General features: G+C 39.6%; 1 protein-coding gene across 1 annotated transcript; it reads left to right on the top strand.

Moving 5' to 3' along the window:
- Positions 1-1,925: 1,925 nt before the first annotated feature.
- LOC141109958 (protein BTG2-like) lies at positions 1,926-7,106 on the top strand. The gene is made up of 4 exons (XM_073601212.1): positions 1,926-2,133; positions 2,738-2,872; positions 3,539-3,797; positions 6,971-7,106. Exons 1-4 carry the CDS (start codon positions 1,931-1,933, stop codon positions 7,016-7,018), a joined length of 645 nt encoding a protein of 214 aa, XP_073457313.1. The 5' UTR covers positions 1,926-1,930; the 3' UTR covers positions 7,019-7,106.
- The last annotated feature ends 5,249 nt before the right edge of the window (positions 7,107-12,355 follow it).

Below are 12,355 nucleotides of genomic sequence, written 5' to 3'. Positions count from 1 at the left end.
TTCTCTGCAGGGCTGCACCAGAGTTTGCATCCTCCAGTTTTAGTAAATCAGCTCCAAAGCATACTAAATAGTGCCTAAAGACAATGGGGTTGATTTATTAAAACTGGAGAGTGCAAAATTTGGTGCAGCTCTGCATAGAAACCAATCAGCTTCCAGGTTTTATTGTCAAAGCTTAAGGTCTCATGCACACGAGACGCCGGTGCAAACTCTGCTGAACACATTTTTAAAATCTGAAACCGGTGTTTAGAAACGCACATTTTGCCGCGTTTGCATGCCGCGTATAGCTGTGTTTAGCCGCGTTTGCATCTAGAAGCCTCTGCAGAGCAGAGAGTGACATTTTGCGACCCAACTTTGGGGCCCGTATCTCGGGGCCACTTGGTGTTAGGAACCCCAAATTTGGTGTGCTAACACAGCTAGCACTAGCACTACAACATATCAAAAGTTGGGGTTCCTAGCACTAGGTGACCCCGAGATATGGAGCCCCAAAGTCGGGTCGCAAAATGTCAAGCACTTCTGCAGCAGAGAATGACATTTTGTGGCCTAAATTTGGGGCCCCATATCTCAGGACAACTTGGTGCTAGGAACCCCAAATTTGGATATGTTATATTGTTAGTCCAACTGTGTTAGCACACCAGATTTGAGGTTCTCAGCACCAAGTGGCCCCGAGATATAGGGCCCCAAATTTGGGTCGTAAAATGTCAAGCAATTTTCTGCAGCAGAGAATGACATTTTGTGACCCGAATTTGGGGCCCCATATCTTGGGGTCACTTGGTGCTAGGAACCCCACATTTGGATATGTTATATTGTTAGTCCAACTGTGTTAGCACACCAGATTTGGGGTTCCTAGCACTAGGTGGCCCCGAGATATGGGGCCCCAAAGTTGGGTCGCAAAATATCAAGCACTTCTGCAGCAGAGAATTACATTTTGTGGCCCGACTTTGGGGCCCCATATCTTGGGGTCACTTTATGCTAGGAACCCCAAATTTGGATATGTTGGAGTGCCACTGTGTTTGCATACCAAATTTGGGGTTCCTAGCACCAAGTGGCCCCGAGATATGGGGCCCCAAAGTCGGGTTGTAAAAAACACTTATAAACGAAAACGCGGCTAAACGCGGTACCCGCGTTTAGCCGCCTTTGGCGTCTGAAACGTGGAAAACTTTTGCGTCTGAACCCATTTTTTTGCTTATGGAAAAACGAGGTTAAACGCAACTGCCTAAAAACGCCAAAAAATGAGACTCTGTACATGGACACATAGAATAACATTGAATGGGTTCAGGGGCAGTTGAAAAAAGTGTCCAACTGCCTCTGAACACGAGTTTAACAGTGTCTCGTGTGCATGAGGCCTAATTGAACAAGCTGAAGTTAGAAGCTGATTAGCTACTAAGCCCAGTTGCACCAGATTTTGCACTCTCCAATTTTAGTAAATCAATCCCAGTTTGTTTTAGATAAAGTAGGGTTGGAGCCTTTATCAGTTCTTTTTATTGCTGTCCGTGTGCCCATTGGTGAGATTTACCCTATTAGTCTTTGCGATTATTATCAAAGGGTGCGAAAGTGTGAAAAAAATATGGCGTTTTCACTGGAACAGAGGTAGAGGGAAAATGATCCAATGGGCACCACTTGTTCTGGTTGCAATTATCTAAGAAAAATTACTTTGCAGAGATCTCCTTGTAAGTCCTGTTGTGACTCAAGACAAAAAGTAAAGGAAAATTCACCAAACTGTACTGTTTCCAAAACAACAAAGAGAATTTATGTTTTGGAGATGGTTTAAGGCATGCTAAAAGGAGCTCCCCAGCTCATTGCATGATATTAACATGCCTTAAGTGTCATTACAGTGTAAGAACAGGGCCAACACCTTTGTGGAGAAGTAAAAAGAACGTGTCTCCACTCAACGTAAAATATAACATTAGTGCTTTTTGTCTTTCCAGATACAATGATGTTATTACCTGGTATCCCTCTTGTGATGATGAACGAGATCCTTGCCGGAGTGGATTTAATCAAGATTCTGGCAAGCACATTCGAGCAGCTGAGTCAAGATATCCTTGACGAGTTTGGAGATAAGTTGGCAATCATTTTGTGCCATAGATACACCGGGCACTGGAACTTGAGCAAGCCTAAAAAGGGCCAGGCATACAGGTACATTTTTTTTTTACTCTACAGTCTTGACTTATAACTATCTTTTGACTATTTGAAGACATTAGATGGCCATTGTCCAATGAGTGAGATTTACTAAAACTGGTGCACACAGAATCTGGTGTATAGTAACCAATCAGCTTCTATGTTCTATTGTCAAAGCTTAATTGAACAAGCTAAAGTTAGAAGAGGATTGGTTACTATGCACAGATGCTCCAGTTTTAGTAAATCAACCACAATGCTTCACCTTTCTTGGTAGGTTGCGTTGGCCTTGGATTACTTTTATGTCTTGGAGATTCTAATGGTGAGATCTCCCTTCCAACTCTTTATCAGGAGTTTTTTTGTGTTCCCACCCACCTTTGGTGTTTCAGTTATGCCTCTGGAATTTAAAAATATATAAAATAAAGAAAATATTTAGCAATTGGAAAGCCGTCATAATGGCCACTGCCACATGACCACTGGGAACTGCCAGATGGTTCAACTCACTGGCAAATGCAAAAATTCAAATATCAGTTATGGGTGCACAGACCTTTATAGGCCAAAAGGTGAAGAAATGACAGACCCAATTTATGGTGTAATATTTAATTCTGAGACTATTCTTTTTCAGATGTATCAGGAGCAACAAAGACGTAAAGGATCCGAGCATCCTAGAGGCCTGCGCTCAATGTGGCCTCGAATACACAGACTTGTGTTTGCCTGACGAGATGACCCTGTGGATTAACCCAAATGATGTCTCTGTTTTGTGAGTAGTCAAAATCTTATATGACAGTACTTTAGCAATTCTCAGTATATATAGCAGTATTAAGTTAGTAATTGTATCTTAAGGTAAACTTAACCTTAACATTAACCAGCTACTGTGATTGGTGATCCCATACAATGACACCATTACTGATGCCAAACTAGGCCACACATCTTCACCAGCCTGCCTGGTTATAGCCAGGAGCTAAGGGGATTCAGGAACATGGATGATGCAGCATTAGATTAAAGTATGTGACCCTGGCCTCCTTGTGGTTGTTATTTTCCAGGTACATGGTTTCTCACTTATTTAGGTGCGCTTGTATTTAAGGAAGTGTATAACAAGAAGCAAACTTCCTACATATAAAGTAAATACATGCCCAAATTTATATTAAAGTTTAAAGAGCAGGGGAGCCAAAACTATAAGGATGCAAGGGTTGAAAAGTTTATTGTAACATGGTGGGGGATGTTTTTGTTTAAATTTCAGATTATCCCCCATTGCTGCTGCAAGAGAGGAGATGGAGGATCTCGTTTACTCAATGCTAAGCAATGATAAGTGACTGCTTGCTGCTGCTTTAATGCTCTCAATATTTTTAAAATGTGTTTATTTTTTTTATTTTTTTTATAAGTAGATTGCATAGGCTTGAGTTAACATCCTCTCATTTATTAATAGGGTGGTAGTAGACAACCACACATATACAATGAAAATCTATGGGCCAGGGGCCCTTTCTGCTTCAGAAATTGACTTTATGATGGAACAGGAAAGTACCATCTTAGATGACATCTCTATCGCAATTTCTTCACTCTCAATATCCCCCAGTTACAGTGATAGCGGGAATGGCAGTAGTACTCAAGATATTACACCGCCAACCTCGTGTACTCCTCCTGAAGAAGACATCTGCCAGGCTCCCAGCGTGGAACCTGGAACTCTGGTAAGAAATATGATCAGTGATATTGTACATTACATAGGTATTTTCGAAAATGATAAATTGACCAAAAGAGTTTGTTTGATTTAAAGTTAAAGAGGAGCTCCACCCAAAAGGTGAAGTTCTGCCTTAAGGCCTCGTCCCCCAGTAATGGCATGTTTGGGGAGGGGGGGGGGGAGCGTCTACCCGATTTCTGGCAGGTACCTGCTCCTATTTCCACTTTGATCGCCTAGGCAATAGAAAGCAGAAGTTGTCCCCCTCCCACCCCGCAGTCTTCCTGGGTAAGTGCAACATATACTGTATATAAATATATATATATTATATATACTGTATATATATATATATATATATATATATATATATATATGACAAGATAGGACACCTCTGCCGTATCTTTCTCTTAGAGATTCACATCTAATATGGTACTCCTACTTCCACCAGATATATAACAAAAAATTGGAGATGCAATCTCAGTTTCTATTCAAAATCGTTTTACTTCAATCTTCATGCATATACAAAAAACGACTGCACAGTTTCGGACAGGAACTCCGTCCTTCATCAAGTTGCATTTATAAGCACTGTTTCTTCTTAAAGAGAAAAATCTCAAAATATATTCTATTTTCTTTTTTTTCCCTGCAGGACTCTAAATCCCTGCCTGAAGAGCAAGAGAATATTGCTCTTCAGCATGGAGGGAATGGCAGTTGTACTCAAGATAGTACACCGCCAGCCTCGTGTATGCCTCCTGAAGAAGACATCTCCCGGGCTCCCAGCGTGGAACCTGGAACTCCGGTAAGAAATATGATCAGTGATATTGTACATTACATAGGTATTTTAAAAAATGATAAATTGACCAAAGGAGTTTGTTTGATTTAAAGTTAAAGAGGAGCTCCACCCAAAAGGTGAAGTTCTGCCTTAAGGGCTCGTCCCCCAGTAATGGCATGTTTGGGGAGGGGGGGAGCGTCTACCCGATTTTTGGCAGGTACCTGCTCCTATTTCCACTTTGATCGCCTAGCCCTAGGCAATAGAAAGCAGAAGTTGCCCCCCCCCCACCCCGCAGTCTTCCTCGGTAAGTGCAATATATACTGTATATAAATATATTATATATACTGTATATAATTTTATATATATATATATATATATATATATATATATATATATATATATATATATATGTGTGTGTGTGTGTGTATGTATATGTATGTATATATATTATATATAAATAAAAGACAAGATAGGACACCTCTGCCGTATTTTTCTCTTAGAGATTCACATCTAATATGGTACTCCTACTTCCACCAGATATATAACAAAAAAATTGGAGATGCAATCTCAGTTTCTATTCAAAATCGTTTTACTTCAATCTTCATGCATATACAAAAAACGACTGCACAGTTTCGGACAGGAACTCCGTCCTTCATCAAGTTGCATTTATAAGCACTGTTTCTTCTTAAAGAGAAAAATCTAAAAATATATTCTATTTTCTTTTTTTTCCCTGCAGGACTCTGAATCCCTGCCTGAAGAGCAAGAGAATATTGCTTTTCAGTGTAGAGGGAATGGCAGTAATACTCAAGATAGTACACCGCCAGCCTCGTGTACTCCTCCGGAAGAAGACATCTGCCGGGCTCCCAGCGTGGAACCTGGAACTGCGGTAAGAATTACGATCAGTGGTATTGTACATTACATAGGTATTTTCGAAAATGATAAATTGACCAAAAGAGTTTGTTTGATTTAAAGTTAAAGAGGAACTCCACCCAAAAGGTGAAGTTCTGCCTTAAGGCCTCGTCCCCCAGTAATGGCATGTTTGGGGAGGGGGGGGAGCGTCTACCTGATTTTTGGCAGGTACCTGCTCCTATTTCCACTTTGATCACCTAGGCAATAGAAAGCAGACGTTGCCCCCCCCCCCCCACCCTGCAGTCTTCCTGGGTAAGTGCAATATATAATGTATATAAATATATTAAATATACTGTATATATATATATATATATATATATATATATATATATATATATATATATATATATATATAGCTTTTTTTCTCAAACAATAGGTGCTGGAACTCAACCACGACCCCCCAAAACCCCTCCCCCCACACACACCCTCCAAATCACATCACATAGTGGGTGTGGTCATATTTCACAAACAGTAGAAGGGTCTTAAAGGGGCATTAAATATCAGGATTGCATTACATACAGAGTGCAGAGTTCATGGGGGTTACACACAGAGTTCAGAGCTGTCACTTGTAAACACAGAAACCAGACTTCTGTGTTTACAAGTGATTGTGGTGAGCAGACACCAAAGGGTCTGAGCCAGAGGTGGTGGAACGGAGTTCCACCAAGTTCCCCCTGAAAAAAAGCCCTGTATATATATATATATATATATATATATATATATGAGAAAAATCTAAAATATATTCTACTTTCTTTTTTTTTTCCCTGCAGGACTCTGACTCCCTGCCTGAAGAGCAAGAGAATATTGCTCTTCAGCGTAGAGGGAATGGCAGTAATACTCAAGATAGTACACCGCCAGCCTCTTGTACTACTCCTGAAGAAGACATCTGACGGGCTCCCAGCGTGGAACCTGGAACTGCGGTAAGCGTTACGATCAGTGATATTGTACATTACATAGGTAATTTCAAAAATGATAAATTGACCAAAAGAGTTTGTTTGATTTAAAGTTAAAGAGGAGCTCCACCCAAAAGGTGAAGTTCTGCCTTAAGGCCTCGTCCCCCAGTAATGGCATGTTTGGGGAGGGGGGGAGCATCTACCCGATTTTTGGCAGGTACCTGCTCCTATTTCCACTTTGATCACCTAGGCAATAGAAAGCAGAAGTTGTCCCCCTCCCACCCCGCAGTCTTCCTGGGTAAGCGCAACATATACTATATATATATATATATATATATAAAAAGACAAGATAGGACACCTCTGCTGTATTTTTCTCTTAGAGATTCACATCTGATGTGGTACTCCTACTTCCACCAGATATATAACAAAAAATTGGAGATGCAATCTCAGTTTCTATTCAAAAGCATTTTACTTCAATCTTCATGCATATACAAAAAAATGACTGCACAGTTTCGGACAGGAACTCCGTCCTTCATCAAGTTGCATTTATAAGCACTGTTTCTTCTTAAAGAGAAAAATCTAAAAATATATTCTATTTTCTTTTTTTTTTCCCTGCAGGACTCTGAATCCCTGCCTGAAGAGCAAGAGAATATTACCGACAAATGACTGTAGACCCAACACAAGCTTTTTGGTTGTAGGCACTATGAGAAGGAACACCCGGCTGTATATACTTTTAGAGATTTACTATTTTTTTTTTTTTACCTGTAGATAAATAAGTTTTCTTTTTTTGTTTGTTTTTTTTCCCCAATAATAAAAAGACCCTATTAGCAATCAGAATTCATTGTGGCTTTTGTATAATATGGACATTGGAAATGTGATAAAGTTTATAATGTATAGCTGAACATTGGCATAGCCAATAACAATCCACATGGTGGATATGGAGGCTTGGAGGATGTTTGGGGCTCTTTTAGGTAGGTTGTTGAGGCAAACTAAGGAAATAAATTGGGTTGTGTATAAATGGCAGCACAAATTCAGTACTGTATCTTTAGGGGTTGGAGAGGTTCTCTCCAGTCTAGAAGAGTTGATGTCAGACACATAGGAGGAGTCATTAAAGTGGTTTTAAAGCCTTAAGATTTTTCACCTTAAAGTGGAACTTCAGTAATTTTTTCATCTCTCCATCTGTTAAATCTTCCGCTCTTGTTGTTTTTATCCTTGGATAGTAAATTATTTTTTTTCTGCCAGTATATACCTTATACAGCCCACTTCCTGTTTCTTGTCTGGTCATTGGCCTAGGCTTATGACATCATGCACAGCTCTCTCTCGTCAGAATTTGCCAGGAAGGGGGGGGGGAGTCATAAGAGGGCCAATGAGAGCTGCAGAACTGGAGGTGTGTCTGTGTAAATCCAGCAAGTGAACAGGCAGCAGCTTCAGCTGCCCACAGTTAAAATGGATGTAGCCAGACTTAGTGGAGGGAGATTTCTGCAGCATATTTGGCAAGTACAGAATGACAGTATATATAAAATACTATACAAAGTGGTTGGGGAAGCTTCAGAATGGCAAAGACGTTTTTATTACAAATTATGTGAGCAGACTGCAGTTCCTCTTTAACGCATTCTCTGCATTAAGTGAAAAACCTGTGTTGCAGAATCCTCTCCAGATCTTCCTTTATACTTACCTGTGCCTGATCCGATCCAGCAATGTGCATAAGAGCAGCGGCTCTCGCTGTCTCCCTCCTCTCTGGGCAGCCGGAGCCATTGGACCCCTTAACAGCTCTCTGAAGTTAACCCTGTATACCAACACAGTCTTTCTTAAGTCGGCCATAAATGGCAGGCTGGTTGTACTGAAGTTTATTCATTGATTAACTTCAGTACAACCAGCCCGTCTGAGTTTTTTCACACGATCAGCTGTCGGCAGTGATCATTGTGTTCTGTCAGCAGCAGTGCTGAATTTAGACGGGGGGGGGGGGGGGACTTCAAGTTTGGGGTCCTCCCTACTCTTTGCTGATTTCATCCAACACCCCGCTGTGTCATTCTGGCTGAATTCCAATACAGGGCCCAGCCTGCCCCACAATCAACCAATCTCATAAATTTGTGGAAAACTTGCTAACAAAGTTTTACCCCATTCGAGGTCGGATTTACCCCTCGACACATTCAGGGTCACATGGGGGAGTGAGCATCACTTTCATGCTTCTCATAGCGATAAATCAATGCTGGTCATTAAAGTGGTTCTAAAGGATCAAGGTTACCATCATGCAGTCTATGAATGAAGGTAAAAACCCGTCTCTGTGCAGCAGCCCCCTCTAATACTTACCTAAGCTCCCTCTTGATCCAGCAATGTGCACGAGAGCCTTGGCTCTTCTAGGACTCTCCCTCCTCACTGGCTGACACAGCAGCGGGAGCCATATACTAGCCTGTCCATATACTACCCTAGCCTGTCTATATATAGTGCCCTCCCCTTGGAATTGAAAATAATGGTATGTCATATAAATTTGTATATAGACAAGATGCTGTTGCATGTAACTCTGACTTCCTGATAAATAAAATTTTAGTTTTATTAATCGTGATATAAAATAATGGATGTGAGGGCCTTTTGGTGGGCATGATTTTTTTGGGGGGGAGGGGGTGGAGGGGCAGCATTTTATTCTTGGACCCAGGTAGCACAATGTCTTGGGAAAGCCCTGCTGCCCCCCCCCCCCCCCCCCGACAACTTATAACCACAGCTCCACTCCCTAGTATTGGGCTGACTATGCTGACAGCTCTCCTTCTACCTGTCCTTGATTTAGGCATAAGTTATATTACAATCAATGATCATATTTTTTGAGCGGACACTACCAGATGCCACAATGGAAGGCCACCATGGGGCACCATCAGTGAGCACAGCAGGTATGCAGGCCAAGGAACTCAGCACAGGGATGGTGGGAACCCCTCATAATGGGCACAGCAGGTGTGCAGACCCCGGAATTCATCACAGAGATGGTGGAGACCCCTCTTAATGAGCACAGCAGGTGTACAGAAGTGGGAACTCAGCACAGGGATTGTTGGAACCTCTCTTAATGAGCACAACAGGTGTACAGACACAGGAAATGGACACGGGTAATGAGAACACCTAACAATGGTCGGAATGGGTGTGCAAACCTGAACATTTGGCACACGGAGGGATTGTTGCAACCCATTATAATCGGCAAAGTAGATGTCTAGGCCCAGGAACGCAAGGATAGTGGAAACTCCTTGTAATGGGTGCAGCATGTGTGCAGACTCAGGAACTCAGCACAGGGATGGTAGGAACCCGTCATAATAGACACAGTGGATGTGTAGAGGATCTTAGTGCACGGAAGGTAGTGACCCTGCATAATGGGCACAGCCGGTGTGCAGATCCAGAAACTCAGTGCAGGGATTGTGGGAACCCCTCATAATGGGCACAGTGGGTGTATAGACCCAGGAACACAGGGATGGTGGAAACTCCTCATATTGGGCACAGCTAGTATGCAGTCCTTGGAACTCTGCACAGAAACAGGAATGGTGCTAGCCCCTCATAATGGGCAAAGAAGATGTACAAACCCAGGAACACAGGGATGCAGTGGGCGTGCAGACCTTGGAGCTCAGCACAGGGATGGTGCACAGAAGATGTATGGATCCAGGAACTCAACACAAGGATGGAACCCCTCATAATGAGCACAGAAGGTGTGCAGATCTGGGAACTTAACGCAGAGATGGTGGGAGCCCCCGATAATGGACACAGTGGGTGTGCGGACTCAGAAACTCAGTAGAGGAATGGTGGAAACCACTGATAATGGGCACAGTGTGATTGTGGACCCAGGATCTTAGTGCAAGGATGGTGGGGACCCCGCATATTGGGAACAGTTGGTGTGCAGTTGTGTTAACGCAGTGCACTGATGGTGGGGGCCCCTCGATAGGGACATTATGTGTTCAGACCCAGGAACTCAGCACAGGGATGATGATAACACCTCATAATAGGCACATTGCAACCCAGGTATTTAGCATGGGGATGTTGAAGACCATTCATAATCTGCAAAGTAGATAACAAAAAACACATATACTGTATTTTTTTATTTTTATTTATTTATTTCAGGTACTTATATAGCGCCGTCAATTTACGCAGCGCTTTACATATACATTGTACATTCACATCAGTCCCTACCCTCAAGGAGCTTACTGTATATTATTTTTTAAATACAAATATGATAGATAGATAGATAGATAGATAGATAGATAGATAGATAGATAGATAGATAGATAGATAGGATTTTATTAAGAAAAATATATAGTATGTGTTTTTTTACACATATATGAACCTATGAAACATAACTTCACATTTGGTTTCTAGAGAGTGGAACTTGGAGGAGAAAGTACAGCACATCCATACATATGCTAATCCCTAGTGTTGTGTCAATATTAGTGTAGACCTGTAGTGTAGTCTACTGATTAACATTTACTTGCATATTCTTTGGAGCCTGATTAGTTGGATTGTCCAGGATAAGTGTTTGCATGTACTTAGCTACTTTACGCAACTTCCATGTACTTTTCCTGAAACAATACCCATAAATCTGCATAAAAAGCATTAATCAAGAATATAAAAAATATTTTAATACATAAAGTTGGTGGTAACATTAGCTATATAGTTCTAGTGTATATTATTTTTTATATTATTTTTTAGTGTATCATATATTTTTTTTGTCTCTGTTGGTTGAACTAAATAGTCTTTTTTTTTTTCAACCAAATATGTATATGTTAATAAACGTATAGTATATAGTACAAACTTTTTCCGCTGTTTGAAAGTAATTAGAGTTATTTTCTTGCAGGATCAGTTATGAAAATTAGAGACTGCCAGGAATAATCATGGCCAGTTAGCATATCATTTTATTTTTACTTTGTTACTATTGACATTTTAAAATAATTTACCAGTTATTTTTACTGCCTTATTTTTTTCCCCGAGCTCACAATGTACAGCATTTTGGAAAGACAATAGCTAATATTTTTTATTTTATTTATGTGAGTAATTTTAGAGTAGTCATTTTTCAATATCAAAGATTCCCACTAGTAATTTAATATATATCTATCCCTTTTTTAGGTATCAAAAATTTATAAGAATTGTAATAATTACATTTTGATTTGAGGAGTACAATAGCTAGGCATTATCACTTTTTTTTCTGTGATTTATTTATTTCTCATCAAAGATTCCCACTAGTAATATACATATACCTGTATATATATTATGTCTATTTATTACATTGTATTCATTTTTTAGCTATCAACATTTTAAAATAATCTTAATAATTACATTTTGATTTGGGGAGTACAATATCTAGGCACTATCACTTTTTCTGTGATTTATTTTAGGCTATTTATTTCTCAACATCAAAGATTCCAACTAGTAATATACATATTTATCTATCTATATAGATATATACTGTGTATATATATATATATATATATATATATATATATATATATATATATATATATATACACACACACACATAATGTATATATATCTATATATAGATGTGTATATTATATCTATTTATTATATTGTATTAATTTTATAGCCATCAACCTTTAATAAGGAATTTAATAATTACATTTTGATTTTGCTGACCCAGAGTTTATAAGCTCACCGTGTAAAATTGTAAAATATTTCTATGGAAAGACAATAGAATTTTCCGCTTTATTCCAATTAAATTTATGTTTTCTTGCAACTTAAATTCGGGTCAAGTTATTTTAGTGGAGGAGATAAGTCCTAAAAAAAAATCAGGGACTGCTAATGGTAATTGAAGACAGTTTGCAATTGATATAATTATGTATATATTACATTATATTATAGTATATTTTATATGATTTATAATAAATTGTGTTAATCATATAATAATAAATCATTTTAGGCTACAACTTACTTACATAAAAATCCATTTTCTTTAAAACCTATTTAATGTATTTTGTTAAAGATACTTTTTTTGCCGTTTTATAACTAGGCCATTTCAATAAA

This window comes from Aquarana catesbeiana, linkage group LG10 (assembly GCF_042186555.1).
Source record: "Aquarana catesbeiana isolate 2022-GZ linkage group LG10, ASM4218655v1, whole genome shotgun sequence".
Lineage (NCBI taxonomy): Eukaryota > Metazoa > Chordata > Amphibia > Anura > Ranidae > Aquarana > Aquarana catesbeiana.
This window is presented reverse-complemented; position numbering and strand designations above follow the sequence as displayed.

What these genes read in the sequence shown, in the direction of transcription:
- LOC141109958 (XM_073601212.1), top strand. Translation starts at nt 1,931, where the DNA reads ATGATGTTATTACCTGGTATCCCTCTTGTGATGATGAACGAGATCCTT. An exon ending in AAAAAGGGCCAGGCATACAG is followed by an intron (nt 2,134 to 2,737) that starts GTACATTTTTTT and finishes ATTCTTTTTCAG; the next exon opens with ATGTATCAGGAGCAACAAAG. An exon ending in GCGTGGAACCTGGAACTCTG is followed by an intron (nt 3,798 to 6,970) that starts GTAAGAAATATG and finishes TTTTCCCTGCAG; the next exon opens with GACTCTGAATCCCTGCCTGA.